At 40.5% G+C, this 19,342-nt stretch overlaps 2 protein-coding genes across 2 annotated transcripts in view; both read right to left on the bottom strand.

Moving 5' to 3' along the window:
* The window catches only part of CTNNAL1 (catenin alpha like 1), a 65,767-nt gene extending 54,466 nt beyond the window's left edge, over positions 1-11,301 (bottom strand). Inside the window, exon 1 of the mRNA XM_044920326.1 lies at positions 11,141-11,301. Within this exon, the coding sequence (XP_044776261.1) occupies positions 11,141-11,263 (123 nt within the window). The 5' untranslated portion in view covers positions 11,264-11,301. The remainder of the gene's footprint in view (positions 1-11,140) is intronic.
* A 1,662-nt stretch (positions 11,302-12,963) lies between these two features.
* TMEM245 (transmembrane protein 245) overlaps positions 12,964-19,342 on the bottom strand; it is a 106,737-nt gene continuing 100,358 nt past the window's right edge. The window contains exon 18 of the mRNA XM_044920571.1: positions 12,964-17,875. Coding sequence (XP_044776506.1) covers positions 17,830-17,875 — 46 coding nt within the window. The 3' untranslated portion in view covers positions 12,964-17,829. The remainder of the gene's footprint in view (positions 17,876-19,342) is intronic.

Here is a 19,342-nt window from a genome sequence, read left to right on the forward strand (position 1 = left end):
CTGACATTAAAAGATGCTTATTTAAGGTCTCACAGCTATTAAAAGGTAAAGCCAAGATTCTACAAGTCAGACAATTTGACTCTGAGACGTACTTTATTTTGACTGATATATAACTTACATAAAACATTGTGTAAGTTTAAGGTGTACAATGTGATGATTTGATGCACATATACATTGCATATGATTCCACAATAAACTACAAATGATGACCACAATAGTTAGTTAACACCTTTACTACCTCACATAATTTTTTTTTTTTTGGTGGTGGTGGTAAGAACATTTAAGATCTACTCTTTTAACAACTTTTAAGTATATAATACCGAGTTGTTAACATATAGTCACCATGCTGTACATCAGATCCCTAGAACTTATTCATCTTATAACTGGAAATTTGCACCGTTTGACCAGCATCTCCCTATTTTCCCCACCACATAGCCCCTCACAACCACCATTGGACTGTTTCTGTGGGTTTGGCTTTTGTAAATTCCACATATAAGTGAGATCATTTGGTATTTGCCTTCTCTGTCTGATTTATTTCACTTAGCATAATGCCTTTCAAGGTCCATCTATGTTGTAGCAAATGGCAAGATTCCCTTCTTTCTCATGACTGAATAATGTTCCATTGTATATTTATACCATATCTTCTCCATGTATTTATCAATAGAAGGACACTGAGGTTGTTTCCATACCTTAGCTATTGTGAATAATACTGCAATGAACATGGGAGTGCAAATACCTCTTCAAGATCCCGATTTCATTTCCTTAGGATATATACCCAAAAGTGGGATTGCTGAGTCATATGATAGTCCTATTTTTAATTTTTTATGGAACCCTCATGCTGTTTTCCATAGTGGCTGAACCAATTTACATTCCCTCTAATAGTGCACAAGGCTTCCCTTTTCTCCACATCCTCACCAACACTTGTTTTCTTGTCTTTTTGATAACATCCAATTCTAAGAGGTATGAGTTGATATCTCATTGTGGTTTTGACCTAGTTTCCTTGATGATTAGTGATGCTGAGCATATTTTCATAAACCTATTGGCCATTTGTGTGTCTTCTTTCAAAAAATGTCTGTTCAGGGGCGCCTGGGTGGCACAGACGGTGGAGCATCTGACTCCTGGTTTGGGCTCAGGTCGTGATCTCAGGGTCATGAGATCAAGCCCTGTGTTAGGCAGCGTAGAATCTGCTTAAGACTCTCTCTCTCTCCCTCTCCCTCTGCCCCTCCCCCACCCCGCTCCCACTCTAATAAATCTTTTTTAAAAATGTTGAGATTTTATTAGTTTTGCTTTAGATTTTAAAATGTACAGATAAAAGTGAACTACCTTTCATTCCCTTCACACCCTTCCCTGAGGCAGGGTTTGAAGTGACTCCAATATGTATCAGATAAATAGTATTATACTGTATCTTTCTGGATTTGCTTTTGTTGTTGTTAAATTTGATAAATTTGAGATCTACATTGATATATGTAGATCTGATGTATTTATTTTATACGAATCAGTCACAGTTTATTGATTCACTCCTCTACTAATATGCATTTTGGTTGTTTCCAGTTTTTGTTATTAAAAGCAGTTCTGCAATAAACAAACAAACAAATGTTCAGTTCCTCTGCCCATTTTTTTTTTAAAAAAAGATTTTATTTATTTATTTGACAGAGAGAGAGACAGCGAGAGAGGGAACACAAGCAGGGGGAATGGGAGAGGGAGAAGCAGGCTCCCCACTAAGCATCCATCCCAGGACCTGGGGATCATGACCTGAGCCGAAGGCAGGCACTTAACGACTGAGCCACCCAGGCGCCCCTCCTCTGCCCATTTTTAAGTCAGATTTTTTTCTTGCTATGGAGTGGTATGAGCTCCATATATATATATTTTAAATGCTAACCTCTTATCAGATAGATGGTTTCAAATATTTTATTCCATTCTGTAGGCTGTCTTTTCACTTTGTTGATTGCTTCTTTCCCTTGCAGAAGCTTTTTAGTTTGATGTAGTCCCACTTGCTTATTTTTGCTTTTGTTACTTGTATTCTTGGTGTCATATCCAAAAATCACTGCCGAGACCAATGTCAAGGAGATTTTTCCCTCTTTTCTTCTAGGAGTTTTATAGTTCCAAGTCTTACATTTAAGTCATTGGTCCATTTACTGGATAGGGGTCCAGTTTCATTCTTTTGCATGTGATGATTCAGTTTTTCCAACACCACTTATTGAAGAAACTATCCTTTCCCCATTGGTTATTCTTGGCTCCCTTGTCAAATATTAGTTTACCATATATGTATGGATTTATTTCTGGCCTCTTGATTCAGTTTCATTGGACTATGTGTCTGTTTTTATGTTGGTGCCATACTATTTAATTACTACAGCTTTGTAGTATGATTTGAAGTCAGGAAGTGTGTTGCCTCTAGCTTTGTTTTCCTTTCCCAAGACTATTTTAGCTAGTTGGAGTCTTTTGTGCTTCTGTACAAATTTTAGGATTGTTTTTCTATTTCTGTAGGGAAAAAAATGCCTTTGGAATTATGATAGGGGATTGCACTGAATCTCTAGATGGCTTTAGGTGTTATGGACATTTTAATTCAGATCCATGAACATGGGCTATCTTTCCACTCATTTGTGTCTTCTTCAATTTCTTTTATCAAAGTCTTACAGTTTTCAGTGTACAGATCTTTCACCTCCTTGATTAAATATATTTTTTAAGTATTGTTTTTTTTTTTTTAAGATTTTATTTATTTATTCATGAGAGACAGAGAGAGAGAAGCAGAGGGAGAAGCAGGCTCCCAAGGAGCAGGGAGCCCGATGTGGGACTCGATCCCAGGACCCTGGGATCATGACCTGAGCCGAAAGCAGACGCTTAACCATCTGAGCCACCCAGGTGCCCTTAAGTATTGTTTTTGATGCTATGGTGAGATTGTTTTATTTCTTTTTCAAATATTTTGTTGTCAGTGTATAGAAACACAACTGATTTCTTTATGTTGATTTTTTTTCTGGCAACTTTACTGAATCCACTTATTCTGTGTGTATGTGTGTGTGTCTGTGTGTCTGTGTGTAGTCCTTAGGAGCCTTTGATCCTTCCCCACACCAGACAGACCCTAAGGAACTCTTTGTACCACCTGGAGAACAGAAGACTTAATCACCATTGACTATTCCAAACAATTAACTTGGAAGAAACTCTAGAGTGAAAAGGAGTTTAAGTTGTGTTTATTACCAAAAGCTTTAAATTTTCAATTATATAGAAAAGATCAGCAATTAGACTAAAATGCCAACTATTGTTCAGTTCTGAAACACACATTTTGTTTCATTACAAGCATCCTCCCTAGTGCACAATTAGGTGTGGCTGTCTTCCTTTTACTCGAAGCAGCCTAGAAAATGTTTAATCCAAATACAGGTATACATTTGAAACTGACATATACAGGAGTCAAATCAATTTATAAAATTCCTTATTAAAAGGTCGATTTATATCCTTAAATTATTCTCAAACTTTTTAAAAGGGAGGCTCAAAAAGTTATACATGTTGATTATTTTTAAAAAATGGGAAATGGGGTGCCTGGGTGGCTCAGTCAGTTAAGCCTCTGCCTTCGGCTCAGGTCATGATTTCAGGGTGCTGGGATTGAGCCCCATCTTGGGCTCCCTGCTCAGTGGGGAGCCTGCTTTTCTCTCTCCCCCCTAGCCCCCCTTTCTTTTGTTCCCCCACTCTCTCTGCCAAAAAAAAAAAATCTTAAAAAAAAAAAAAAAAAGGAAATATAGGAAAGACTAAAGAAATAAAAATTATTCATCATCACACAACCCCATGAGGATTTTGCCATAATTTTTCTCAGTCGTGTTTTATACATACCTAAATACAGTTTTACAAAATTGAGATCAAACTTCATGTGAAAAATAAGACTAGATAGCATTTAACACTCAGGCACTATCGCATGTGTTTTATGCAAATTAATTCATTTAATGCTTACATCTCTATGAGGCAGATACTATTATTACCCTCAACTTACAGATAAAGACCTGAACTTTGAAGAGGTAAAGAATTTGCCCAAGGTCACAAAGGGAGTAAGTTGCCTACGCTGTTAGTAATTACACTGCTTCTTTCCTCCCAGGATTATGCTAAAGATCAGGGAAAAGACAGTTGATGAGAGTGCCTTGTAAATTATATGTGCCAAATAAAATTTTAGTTATTATTCTACAAAAATAGGAGGCATATTAAATTGGGAGACACAACCTGAAGACGCCCTGACCCGAGTCTAGAGTATGCCTGAATGAACTGGAAAAAGGAGGGCAGAAAGGCATCCTATGGGGAAGAAAGCATCTGATATATTGAAGACTTCTGCTGTGGAATAAAAGAATAAGAACTAGGGCTTATTTGATACCTTATTTGGTACCTTCTAGTAAGAAGTAGGGCTTATCTGATACCTTCTAACAAAGGGTATCAAGAAGTAACAATCTCCAACAAAGTATATCCTAGCAGTTAAGAGAATGAACTCTGGCTTATTTTGCCTGGGTTTGAATTCTGGCTCTGTCATGTGACAATGACAAAGGTCATCTAACCTTTCCGTAACTCCATGTTCTCATTTGTAAAAACACGAATAATAATAGTACCCATTTCACAGGGTCATTGTGGAAAATACATTAGTAAATTAAATAAAGTATTTAGAATAGTGTCTGGTATATAGCAAACATTACATAATTGTTAGATATTACAGTTTACATTTCTAGAATCTTCTTTCCTCATGTTTGTGATCTTATTCTTATTTTCTAGAATAGCTCACAGTAATCTCTTCACTGAAATGGATTTTCTTAGTTTACTTACTTATTTTGTGGGGAAGCAAGAAAGCAAGTGAAGACCAGGAAGAAAAAAAATGGTAGTAGCCCAGATAAATGAACAATGGCTTAATAAAAAATTAAGGGAGCCAGCCTAGTACAGAGAAATTTGTCTCTGGGCTTAAACTCATTAGTGAGTTCTCAAAATAATTAGATATAAAAATTAGAGGTGCCTGGCTGGTTCAGTCGGTAAGGCATGTGGCTCTTGATCCTGTCAGGGTCGTGAGTTCAAGCCCCACGTTGGGCATGGAGCTATTAAAAAAAAAAAAAAAAGCTAATCAGCTATAGAAACCAGTATGGAAGAAAACACACCAAATCATGGGAGGTGTTTTAAAAGAATCAGAAAAAAAGGGCACTTTCACTTATTTTATGTGTTTTATGTTTGCAAGTAAAAAAACACATATATTCACATACATAAATTAGCAAAGAGGGCCCCATACATTCTCTATTCATCTTCAATTAATGAGACAAGGATCCTGAAAAGCCTACAGGACAATACAGAGAGAAACAGAAAGACAAGGTGAGCTACCTTAGAAATGTGAGGGGTCTGTACAATGGTGAATGAAGTAAATCTATCACAGACAGGAAAAGACTAGTGGGTGGTAGAATAACATTCCACACTAGGGTGGGGTACGTGGCAGACATCCCTCTTCCCTTCCTTGGATAAAAACATTTTAAGACTGGGAGTGGGCGTTCTGACAGGAAGAATAAAATGATTATTTTTTTTTAAGATGGGCTTTTCTTAAATATTTTTATTTATTTGAGAGAGAGAGCACAAACAGGGGGGAGGGACAGAGGGAGAAGGAGACTCCCCACTGAGCAGGGAGCCCGATGTGGGGTTCAATCCCAGGACCCTGGGATCATGACCTGAGCAGAGGACAGATGCTTAACCGACTAAGCCAGCCAGGTGCCCCAAAAACAAAATGATTATTAAGGAAGGTGCAGAAAATGTGTTTGGGATCTAATCCAGGGCATTTTAAACAACTGTCTGAATGAGAAAATATAAAACAAATGAGTATATATAACATATATATGCACAGTATAAAGAAACAGAAGACATATGCACCCAGCACCAAACTTAAGAGAACATTACCAGTACCTCTGACAACCCACATGCCTTGTGGACCCCTACCTTTCCACATCACCCACCTCCCTCTCCCCAAAAGAAACCACTGTCCTGATTTTGTGCTCATCACTTCCTTATTATTATTCCTTATTGTTACTGCACAGATGTTATATCCCTAAATGATACATGGTTTCATTTTGCCTGCTTTTGAGCCTTTAATTTTTTTTCACTCAACATTATGTTTTTGAGATTCACCCATACTGATAATTATAACTGTAGTTCAATTATTTTGCTGCTGCACAATATCTCACTGTATGAACATAACACAATTTATTTAAACATCCTACTGTTAAAAGACATTTAGGTAGATTTAGGTAGTTTCCAGTTTGGGGACATTAGAAGTAAAAAAAAAAAAATCAACATTTCAATCCATGTCTCTAATACACATGCAGGACTTTCTCTAGAGGGTATGGATTTTGGAGTAGAATTGCTGGGTCATAGGTAATACCCACCTTCAACTTTAGATTACATCAAACTGTTTTCCAAAGTGGTTTACTCTTGACATTCCCATTGGCTCCACATTCCTCACCAATACTTGTTCTCATTGTGGTTTTAATTTGTACTCCACTAATTTCTCATAAAATTGAATATCTTTTACATTTCTTTTAGCCATCTGTTTCCTATTACATGAGATGACTGTTTATTTTTACCAATCTTTAATAGGTAATCTTTATTTTCGATTCATTGCAGTTCTTTATTCTGGGTACTACCAATCATTTATTGGTGATTTGTGTTGCAATCATATTCTTCCACTTTATGGCTTATCCTTTCAATTTTGATAAGAAGACATTCTTCATTCTAATGGAGTCAAATTTATCAATCTTTGTTCAGAATTTTTACTTCTGGTATATTAAAAAATCACTTCCCACCATGAGGTAGTGAAGATATTGCCCAGTTTTTTGGGTTTTTTTTTCCTAAAAGTGTCACACGTTTTCACTTTCATATCGATGTCCTTAATCTATCTGGAATTGATTTTTGTATATCATGTGAGACAAGGATCCAATTTCATATGTTACTATTAGATAACAATTGTTTTAGCCCCATTTTTTAAGTTTTTCCTTTCCCCACTAACCAGCAGTGCCAATTCTGTGATTTATCAAGTTTCCACATATGTGTGGACCTGTTTCTAGGTTCTCTGTTCCCTTTCACTGGTCTATTGCCTTAATTATGATAGCTTTATAATGCCTTGAAATCTTCCCACTTTGTTTCTCTTCTGGCTATTCTTGGCTCTTTGCTCTTTCATATAATTATATGAAATTATAATTACTTTTTATCAAATTCTACTCAAAAATCCTGTTGAAGTTTTCATTGGAATTGTATTAAATTTATGCGTCTATAATATTGAGTCAATCTAGTCATAAACACAGTACTTCACTCCATTTATCTAGATCTACTTTGGCTTTCAATAAATTTTTAAAATTCTTGGGGTGCCTAGCTGGCTCAGTGTGTGGAGCATATGACTCTTGATCTCGGGGTTGTGAGTTTGAGCCCCAAGTAGGATTAGAGATTACTTAAAAAGAAAATCTTTAAAAAACATAAAAATTTTTAAAAATTATTTTCACGGGGCGCCTGGGTGGCTCAGTTGGTTAAGCGACTGCCTTCGGCTCAGGTCATGATCCTGGAGTCCCGGGATCGAGTCCCGCATCGGGCTCCCTGCTCGGCAGGGAGTCTGCTTCTCCCTCTGACCCTCCTCCCTCTCATGCTCTCTGTCTCTCATTCTCTCTCTCTCAAATAAATAAATAAAATCTTTAAAAAAAAATTATTTTCACAAAGTTTGGCATCTCTTTTGCTATGCGTATACTCTTAAGAACCTCATTTTCTGCTGTAATTTTTATTCTAACTGGTATTTTTTTTAGAATTACTTTTTTTTTTTAATGTAGAAAAATGTAGTTGACTAAAGTCATTCAGTGAGCTTACTAAACCTAGTTTTTATGATTTATCTGTAGACTCTTGAAAGTTTTGATTTTTTCCTTCTCTCTTTACACCTTTCACTTCTTGTCTCATTGCACTGGTTAGGATTTCCAGTACAGTGTCGAATAAAAGCTGCAATAGCACATATCCCTCCTCTTGTTTCTGGTTTTAAAGGAAATATTTTGTCTTGTTTTGTTAAGATTTATTTATTTATTTGAGAGAGAGCAAGAGCACAAAAGAGCACAGGGTAGAGGGGCAGAGGGAGAGGGAGAGAGTGAAGTTCAAGCAGACTCCCTACTGCACATGGAGCCCGACTCAGGGCTTCATCCCAAGACCCCAAGACCATGACTTGAGCCAAAATCAAGAGCCAGACACCTAACCGACTGAGCCACCCAGGCGCACCAGGAAATGTTTGTTTTAAATTTGACTTGTTGCTATGATGTTAACTGTAGGTTTTCTGCAGATACTCTTTATCAGGTTAAGGAAGTTTTCTTTTATTACTAGTTTGCTAAGTGTTTTTATCATGGTTATAATTTGGACTTAATTGAATACTTCTTCTGCATCTACTGATAAGAACATGTATCTTTTCTAATACATGAATGCAGAAAACAATACACATTTGCCTAATACTAACTCAACCATGCATTCTTAGAATAAGGCCAGTAACCCAGAACTTTTTACTTGTAGAGTCAGAAGAGGTTAGATGATACCTGCTTAAAACTCAATAAATTTTATGATGCTAGTCTTACTTTCTCACCTCAAGACCCTGTCTTCTTTACAGCATCGTTCCTGACTCATCCATGCCTTCTCTGAGCTCTTAGAGCATTTACTATTGATGTTATTCATTTGACACTTGGCATGTGTTAATTTTTGTATGTCCTGTCTCCCAACTTGACTACAAGTTCCTCAAGAAGCAGCTAGTAAGTACACAATAAATGATCACTTAAATTATTCTTGTGATAAAATGGTGAAACATGAGTTGGATAATAATGCAGCATCCTTAAAAAATGAGACTTCTGGACATGAATTTTCTAGAAAGGTGAAGTTTTAATCAGCTAATAGTCACTGAAACTTAAAAATCACTCTAAATTGTACTCCACACTTTCCTGCTTTGTTAACAGTGTTCTGGCCATGCTTTATTCATTTCTTGATTCTAAGCAAACTCAACTGTTACTTGTTGAGTACAGTCAATCATTAGGAATGTCAGTTATGGTACTGTACTAAAGATACAGCTGTGGATACATAACATGTGGGATGCAGAACCTCGGCTATGACCCTGAATGAATCTTTAATAAGGAAAAAAAAAAAAAATTGGCATTTTTCCCCCTTTAGCACTGACCTCTAGTTAACTCTAAGCAGCAATTCACAGGACTCACAGATTCACACATTTCCTCCTCCACTCCACCCTCTTTTATCCCAGAATTACACAATGCAGAGCTGTAGGACTGATACATTTTTAGCAGTGATACTGTGAAAAGTTACCATTTCTCCAGATTACAACTACTTTCCACCTTGCTTTTCCACTGTGGACTCCCTTCTCTGTACCTACTACTAGCTGACCTCATCACTGCTTCTAATCTCTAGAGAGAAACAGCATATGGTGTAACTAAGCACAGAATCTGGAACCAGAAAGCCTGGGTTCAAATGCCAATTTGACATTTACAGTTCAAAGCCCCAGGATAAGTTACTTAACCTCACTATTCCTCAGTTTCCTCTTCCATAGAATGAGAATAAACACATATCTACCTCATAAGATTGTTATGAGAATGAAAACAGTTAATATTTATAAAGTGCTTAAACCATTACCTAACATATAGTAAGCAACACACATATTGTTAAATAAATGGATAAAATACTGTCAGGTTGAACTCCACCACTCTCTTATCACTCTTAAATCTACTCCAGTATTTCTCATTTTGGGTTGTGGTTGTACTGGTCGTAGTGGTGGCAGACATTATTAACCAATCTAGCACTCCTTCTCTCTGGTCAGTGCCTCCCTCAGACATGGAAGGGAAGGGGGGGGGGAGGTGTGTCAGGTGTATTCATTCACTGTTCTGTTAGCCAAGCTAAAGTAAGCACAGGTTAAAAAAAAAAAAAAGCTGTTTATTTAATCAGCATAACAGGAATCTAGGGACATGTGTGACTGCTATTTTCAAATATTTGCAGGGCTGTGATGGAGAAGAGACAGCATTTAAAACTCTATGGAAGAGCTACAGTCTCCCCATCACTGAACATGTTTAAGCAGGAGACTGGTGACCAGGTGTAAGGATGCTGTAAGAAAGAATTTTTTAATTTAGAGTCAGATAAACTTTAAGATTCCTTCTACCTCTAAAGTCTTGGCAATACTAGCGTGAGTCACAAAGACATTACAATCTAGTTGTGAATCACACATCGCCAACGCGCTCCTGAAGGCACAGAATTCTTCACTCCCCACAGTGCTTGGCACATTACAACAGATCGAGGTGAGGAATTCTAGCCCTCAGGCTGCGTATAACTCGGCTCACAGTAACAAAAACTTCTGTAAAACTGGGCGCGTCAATTAGCTGATTCCAGACTTCTGTTACGACCAACAAATACAATAAAGCATACATCCCAGACGGGATTTGGCAAAAAGATGTGTATCCGGATTAACTATCAGACAGTGCTTCGCTGCACTCTTCCGAAGCCAGACAAAGCCGCCTGAAGTGAGCGGCAGGTTAAGGGGCAGGGGCAGGCAGGGTGGCCCGGGAGAGTGGGGGGGGGGGGGGAATGGGAGCCCAGCGAGCAGACACGCGCAGGGGACCAGGGACAAAGGCCTCGGGGAGAGCACGCTGGACTTGGAGGCCGGCAGGAATGCCCGGGCCGGAGTGCCCAGCAGTCGGGGTGTGGACTGGGGATGCAAACGTGTGGGCCCCCGCAGGGTCCTCTCTGCCTCGGGTGAGCCCGCGCGGGGCCCCTCGCTGGGCCGGGGGCCGCCGAAGCCACAGTCCGAGGCGGGTCGCGCGGGGCAGGCCGGGCGGCGCACCTGCCTGCCGGCCTCTCGGGGCCGCACTGGGCTCCCCGCCCCCTGCCCCCCCCCGCCGTGCAGCCCACTCGGCCTCGCCGCCGGATTTCGGATGGTCCAGACCAAACGCCGCAGCCGCAGCCGAGGCCGGTCCCCCAGCCTCAGACAGGCGGCCCGACCCGACGCCGCAGTCCTGCTGGGAATGGGGGGCAGCGGCTGCCTCCCGCCGGGCCCGACCCGGCCCCGGGCCGTGCGAGCGGCCGCCGCCATCGCGGGCCGCGGCTGGAGGGAGACGAAGGGCCGCGCCGGGCGCCACTTTACCTGAGAGACCAGCGGGAGCAGCGTCTGCTCCACCGAACGAGTTTTGATCTCCAGTCCGGAGTCGAAGGCGAATCCCGACGGGCTGGCGCCGCCAACGCCTGCCGGGCCCGAAAAGGCGGCCATGGCCCTCGGCCCGTCGCGCAGCCGGGACGCCGCGCCACTGCGGGCCCGCCGCCCGCCGCCCGCCAGCCAGCACGCCCGCGACGGCGGCAATGCTACCGCGCCGCCCGAGGCCCCGCCCCCAGCCGAGCCACGCCCCCTGGCAGCCACGCCCCCACGCGCTCAGGTCTAGGGTCTACCCTGCCACCTGGCTGGGTCTGTCGTGCTCTGACTCGCCCCCGCCAGGACGGATCAAACCAGACACCTGCGGGCCTCCCACGGCTACGTGGCCTCTCACCGGGAAGAGGACAACTATCTCTAGCAAAGCATTTCGTCCTCCTGGTAGGTGACTCGGCTTAACTCCGAATTCCCACGAGGATTTCTAGAAGCTGAGCTAACTGGTGGAGCAGAGAATCACAGTCAAGTCTGTAGGAAGGGTCTTTTACCCTGAGACAGGAATTTTGCCGGTAAAGCGTCTTTCTGGAGCTTTCCTGAAGGTCCCACTTCCCCTTGGCTCCTCTTCTGACCCTCTCATTCTCACAATTTGGGCTGGATTAAGAATGAAACATTTGATAATGCAGCCTTAAGGAGTACCTGAGTACTTGGCAAGGAGGCCAGTGATTTGGGTATCTTTCAGGCTACTGTTCAAAATTACTCTTCAAAAGGAAATTAGAGCATATGGAAAAGCTTCACCTACTGTTCAACACTATTACATTTTAAAACTATTTTCTTAAGTAGGCTCCACACCCAGCGTGGAGCCCAAGGGGGGCATGAACTCATGACCCTAAGATCAAGACCCGAGTTGAAATCAAGAGTCAGCTTCCTAACCCACTGAGCCACCCAGGTGTGCCTAAAACTACTTTTGAGAATTACTTTTCCCCTAGGGCCTAGCACAGAGCAGTTTACTAAAGGCTGTTTATTGACTGAAAAGATCGTTAGTGTAGATTTCTGACTAAACTCACTAAAAGGAATCAGGGAGCCCGAAACTGATCAGATGGGAGGGAGAGCTGAACACCTCTTTCCCCAGGAGTTCAGAAGCAAAGCCAAAAGGAGGTTGTCAGAAACCCCTGTGAGGGGGTCCTCGGCTTAAGCAATAGACTGAGAAGCATGGAGAAATATTTGTGAACATATCTGCCAGTAAGCAACCAGCAGAGTAGAGAAGAATCTGAAGCTGGCGAGTCCACCCTTTCACTTTTGCCAGGATTATTTCTCCCTCCATGTCAGATTGATGAGCTGAACACCACCAACTCCAGGTGTCAGAGGCTCTTTCCCAAGCACTGTTGAAATGTGCTTCACAGCACTCCCACTTAGGGGTTCAGCTCCGTCTGCCAGGGCTGCACAGATATCTTTGCTATTGAAGATAGCCATAAGGTAGGCTTGTTTTCTTCGTTCAAAATGTGCAGTTCCTTTAACCAACTTTCTCTGCCCCAGATTCTTACTCCCCAGCCACTCACCTTACCAATTCCTTGTCTACCACAAGGCCACCTTTCCCTGTGCACTGAGGGCTCTAGCTTCAGCCTTGGACCCTTTCACCTCTTTCAGGTGCCCACATTCCCTCTCCAGACATATCTTCTTCTCTTATGTAAGCTGCCCATATTACATAAAAATTCAGTGTAGGCATTGATGCCAAAGGAAAATACATAAGGCCTAGGAGACGGATGTATTCGTGAAAGTTTCACCCCACTGAAGATCAAATTTCTCCACAGAAATGAGACTAAGTTTACCATCTGATTCATTCAACACTAGTAATTTTATTTCAAAATATAAATATTTCACATTTACAAAGAGGTTACATTAGAAGTTTGTCAAAGCAAGTTAAAGCTAAGAAGTAGCATCTGTGTGAGAATAAAGAATATGTACTGTTGTATTTGAATAAACTTTTTTGCTTTCAAACCATCTCTACTTTGCCTGAGAATGCAGAGGATATCTTTTCCAAAAGTTACATAAGCAGTTACAACTATATATCCAAGCTTGGTTTCCGAATCAAATGGTATTTGAAATATACTCTAGTCACCCAAACAAGTGGCACTGCAAAAGAGAGAAGAAGGGTTTTCTTGGGGACAGCTATAATGAGAGTTATACCTTCTGGGTCACTGCAATAAAAAAGAAATAGGATTTGGTAATAGCCAAAATGATGTTACTTTAAGATTCATTTCCACACCTTTCATTGTAAGCTATAAAGCCAGAAGAAAAATAAGAAACCAGGTATGGAGTAAAGAACTCTGGACTTGGAGTCAGAAGTTCTGCCACTGAATTCTGGCTCCATCATTTAAGGTATAAACTTAAGGGAAAATTCACAAAAAACCTTTCTGAGCCTCCAGTGCCTCATTCAATAATACTTAACGCCTGCCTATCTCACAGGGTTGTTAAGAAAGCAGTCTGAAAACTATAAAGTGACATACAAAAGCATTATAAAAATGTAATATCAATATATATCACTGTATCTGCACATTACTAGATCCTTGAAAAACTTGGAAAACTAAACACAAATACTGATTTTACACACCATAGGTGGAAAAGAATCTCTATACTTGACGTATAGCTCTGAATGGCAAATAGGTTCTCTTTCTGGTATCTCACTAAACTTTGAGATTTATTATAGTTTATGTGGTACTATGGTAACAGATTTACCATTCAGAATTTCCATTAAGGATGTCTCCTAAAAGAGCTGTAAACTTACTCGAGAGCCATGTTTCCCAAAGGACTAGTAGTCCTTGGAGAAGCTCTGCTAAAAGGATGGGAGGGCGGGGGAAGGGAGTGCAGTTTAAGGTCAAGTAAGTGTAGTAAACACAATCTGTCCCCTCATAAGTTCACAATATATAACAGCACGCTAAAAATTCTTAGAAGTCCTACAGAAAGGAAACAACTCAGCATTCCTCAATTTTAACTGACCATGGAGTCCCCTCCCCCCATGCCCACTTTTGTCTCTTATAACATCTAATAACATCTCTTGAAACTACTGCTATAAGGAACACATTTTCCCAAAAGCTGCTCAACTATAAGGGAAAGGGAAGAGACACAGAACAGTGGGCTAAGGAAAAAAAAACAACTGTATTCTACTCAGAATTCTCTTACTAACTGACTCTCTGTGTGGTAGAAAAGCCACTTTAATCTATGGATTTATTTTCTCCCCTAGAAAATGACAGGATCGCCTAATTATGTAAGGCCCATTCTAGCACAGAATTTCTATGACTAGTAGACAGATCATCTTGATTTACAATTCTCTTATTTTTAAACTATCAAAAAAAAAATAACTGCTCAGTGGTTTCGGGTAGCACATTTTTTGCAGGTCCTTAATAAATTAATGAAATGAATATATTTTGATGGCAAATGTGTAAGGACAAAAATTAAAAAAAAAAGTTGCTCTCAGCTGGAACTAACACTTGGAAGTATATTGCCAGAGACTATCTCCAATATGAAATGCCTAGTGTAATACTCTTGTAAGGGTCTTAGAAGACCCCTACAGGAAACTGCCAGTCAGGACTAGAGTATGGGAAGTTCTGAAGGGGTTTTTCCTACAAACCCTGACGCTGAGAGCCCTGGATAGCTCACCTAAAATTCTTTTGCTCTAATCTAACCCTTCATGGCCTGAATTTCTGAGTATTTCTTGCCCGGTAGGGACACATCCTAAAGCACTAGATACAACCAGTGTGGGAACTAGGGGTATGAGTAAGGTCACAATGGGTATTTAAGACCAAGGTTAGCCAGAGAACCTCATCTGCAAGCCTTTTAGCAGCCCTTTAACTGGAATAAACAGCTGCTGTTTCCAAAGGCTCTGAGTTTGTTTAAATACAGCAGGCCTTCAGAACACTTCCTGGGTAATCCTCTTTGTCAAGAGTCAATCTACACCAGTCTCACAAGTCACAGGAAAATTCTACCAGCTAACTACCTCTAATGGAAGAGAGTGGTAGGAATCCTCACAAGTTTAAACATAAATAAGAGTTGTATCTCAGGCAGTGTGACAGATCACTTCCAGAAACACAGAATGTGACAGGAATTTTGGAACTGAAGAAGGATTTATAGGACATGGTGTTTATGCTAAAAATGCTATACCTTATTCTCGGAAGAGAGAGGAGCACATCTGTGTGGAGACTTTTATCTTTTCTCATTCCCCCATTCGGTTTACAACTGAAATAGTGAATGTGAACTTAAAACTAATCTTTAATAAAGCTATAAAATTGTAAGACTTGTGACAGGCTTTCTGCATCCGTTTTTACTGAAGCTACTTCATCCATGCACTGTCTGTTCCTAGGAAATGTACTCTTTCTGGGACAAATCCTGGGAATCTGGGGGCAAGCCATTTTGAGACCTGAGCTTGAGACTCCTTGCTTTTCATGCCACGTGAGCTCTGTGCCCTGTGAAAATCTTGTAAAGCCTCTTCACTGTCTGAGGGGATAGGTTTCTCTGGTCGAGGGCTCCTCCCCCAGCTGGTTGGCCTTCGGAGTCCTTCTGCGCTTGCTGAAGCACCAGCGCAGTTCCGGTCTCCTCATGAGGACTGTGTGTAGGACTGATTTTTTAGGTGATATTACATCACTGCCCATTTTGGGAGCTCCAAACTATTTTCTTAGGGCTCCAAGTTCTTTTCTAAAGAACCTGGTATTTATACTAATAATTATGACCGGCAACAGCCATACATTAGCTGGAGTTTAGTCTTTTGCAGTATCACTTTATTCAGCTAAAAACACTTTGGAGGAACACAATTTGTTTATGCACACTAAACTGTGTCTAACACTTGCCGCTTATGAATATGTGCCAATTATAGCTATAAACTTATCAGTATACAATTAACAAAAACAAACCTGATTTCTTTTTTAACCCTTTTACTGCAAAATTCATAATTTTAGCAAGCACATGATCTGGCTAAGATTTACAGTGGGAGAAGGCCTTCCCAGGAGCTATCCCCTCTAGCACCCTGGAAACCAGAGAGGGCCAACTCTCAATGAATGTGTTACTGAACGAATGACTGAACAACTGACTAAAGAAAAAAAGGAGTCGGTTAGCGGCCAAATGTAACAGTTGGTGTAATATCAGATTATAATTGTAGAAGAACAGTAAAAACAAGAGATCTGCATGCAGTCTACTGTATAAACAGTCAAAACCTTCACAGTAGCCTCCTTCCTAAAGGGAGTTAATTTCTTAAGTAATATCAGAATGAATTTAAGCTAATTATCACTGACTATGCTTCTCAGTGAGACAATGGTTTAGAAAAAGACGGATTTCTACTTTTAAATGTTTTCCAAAGGGAAGTCTTTGATTTTCAGGAACGCTTTCTCCTCCATATTCCCCTGGGGATGGAGAAAGAGCCTGATGATTGTTTTCTACCGTGGGAAGGACACCAAGCTAAGAGCTGGGTTCTAGTCCCAGCCTGTCATTAACTGCAGGACAAGTGCTGGGAAAACTGCAAAAGGAATTAGAAGAAAGGCTACAGCAGAGCAGAGTTGGCAGACAGTGAAGTCAGAAAAATTTGAGGTAAAAATCTTACTAAACTTTTCTGAACCTTAGTTTTCCCATCTGTATGAAAGTGTTATAAAGTACCATAAAGCTGTATGAAAGCTGCCGGGAAGTGATAGTGAAAGAATACGCACAAAATGACTTTGTAAAATGCAAAGCACTATGCTGGTTACTGCGATGTCTGGGAGACTTAAAAAGTCATAATTCAACACGCCTTCATCTAGAGTCTTATGTGCAACGCACTCTGCTAAGTGATGGAAAAATACTACCTAACTGTAACATTCTACTGCTAATAAGTAACTAATTGGCAGAATTCCAAGTAAGTAAACAGGGATCCATTTAACAACTCAGAGAACTGTTACTCCTGAGATTTTTCACTTAAAGCATTTGGAAAGAAAAACTGAACCACAACATGAATTCTGTCATATTGGTACCATTAACAGCAGCTTAGTAAGTATGTTGCTTCAAAGTAGTCAACCAAGTTTTAAGAATTTGGCAATAGTGTAATGGCAGATGGAGGGAGGAGAAAGGGCAGGAAGAGCCTGTTTTTCTGTGTCTCCTGTCGTTGCAACACACACCTAGGTGACCTTGAAATAAGCCACCCCACCTTACACTTATAGAGGGGAGTAGGTAGAAGGGTAGAAGGCTTCCTTTTCCTGCTCAAACAACTACATATTCAAAAGTGAAAAACCCTCTTCATTAAAAAGTGACGGTCATAAAAAAGTTTAAGAACAGATTTCTTAAACCAGGAGAAAATTACATGGCAAATACTTTCAACAGCAGGTAGTTCAGGACTCTTAAAATAACCTTATAAATACATATTATAATAATATAGATAACCAAAAGTGGGAAATTTCGAGCCATGGTACCAGTGTATAAACTGAAACTTTTCAAGCCATCTTAGCAACAAGTAAGTGAGCAAACCACAATTCTGAGCTCTAAAGCTGTGCTTTAAAAGGCAAAGCAACACACAGCAAGTTCTCTCTTGTCCAGGCATTCTGTTTGGAAGGCCAGGAGGGTTCTGCTTCTTTCCTGGGCTCTGTTTGCTAGGCACAGATGAAAGGACAGAAGGCCACAGCTGGGCTGAACTCACTATCAAGACTGAACCTCCTACAGAAATCACTCTGTTGCAAACCATGTCAGTTTACTGAAGATTTCAGATCATCAGAAATATCATGGGAAGTCCTGTAAGGAGAAAAGAGAGAATGATTAGTTCTGCTTTTGGAAAGAGGGGAGGGGGTGTGGATGAAGCCAAAGAAATACTTTAAAAAAAGAAAAGCAGAACAGTGTCCAACCAATAAGTAATTACCATAGAACAACATTTTATTTTTATAACCTGAGAGCCTTGACAAGGTTATATGGTCACTATGTATCGCTAATACTTTCACCAAGTATTGTTTCAAAGTCAGCTAGTTGGCTCTCAGTCTTTGGTAACAAGAATTCTTTTTTTTTTTTTTTTGCTGGGTCCATTGTCTCCCATCCAAGACAATCTCCCCAGACTCCCTTGAAACCACGTATGACCGACCATGTGACTAAGTAGTATCTAGTCTGGATGGAGTTGTCTGCTGCACATCCGAGGTGCCTACCTTAGCACTGTAATAGCTAGCTCACCTTTGCTACATCATTTACATGCCTGAGCTAGGAGGATGTGACCCAGTCTGGTCTGTATCTGTGGTGGCCAGGTCAGAGTTTATTGATGATGAGCTCAAGATCCCATCTTACCCGAAAAGACCTCATACCAAGGTGGCAGAACAGGACGTAGGGAGACTGGGCATGAATGTTTTTGGAACAGTCATACGAGTCCTAGGCTGCCTACTTCTGGCTTCTTTTGCCCAAGAAATAAACCTCTAGCTTATTTAAGTCATTGTTATTTTGAGTTCTCCTGATGGTGGAAACTCTTTAGTTTTGGGGGCTTTTTTTCTATTTATATACAGTCAAATCTATCTTAAATGAAAAAGAGACAGGGGCGCCTGAGTGGCTCAGTCAGTTGGGCATCTGCCTTCGGCTCGGGTCATGATCCCAGGGTCCTGGGATCGAGCCCCGCATCGAGCCCTCCATCGGGCTCCCTGCTCTCCGGGAAGCCTGCTTCTCCCTCTCCCACTCCCCCTGCTTGTGTTCCCTCTCTCGCTGTGTCTCTCTCTGTCAAAAAAATAAAATCTTAAAAAAAAAAAAAAAAAAGATAAAGAGACAAAGCACACATATATTACGCTTTCAGACAGAAGTTACATTGCTCCTTTACAGCAATATCACCAACTAGGAACTCAGAAAAACAGTTAAGCTTAAAATGTTTGCATTTTTCAAAACAATTCTAAAATCTTCAAGTTATAACTTGTAGCCCTGTCACTATACCATGTGGTATCTTCTTAATTTTTTTTATCAGTCAAATAAAGCCCATTTTATTTTCATACCTATAACCAAGTGTTGGTTACTGTACACAGATGACTCAACTTTTTTATTACAAACAGACCTAAAGTGGAATATTAGGAAAGTACTCCAAAAATTCAGAAAACAACTCAGCTGTAGATACAAAAGGTGACAAAAAGTTGTCATTAAGTACAAATCATCTAAAACATCATAAAGCAAATAATCTGTACATCAGGTGCAATTGTGCACTCACGCCACCTGTCTTACCCCTTTCTGCCTTCTTCCTTT

Source organism: Neomonachus schauinslandi, chromosome 13 (genome assembly GCF_002201575.2).
Source record: "Neomonachus schauinslandi chromosome 13, ASM220157v2, whole genome shotgun sequence".
Classification (NCBI taxonomy): domain Eukaryota; kingdom Metazoa; phylum Chordata; class Mammalia; order Carnivora; family Phocidae; genus Neomonachus; species Neomonachus schauinslandi.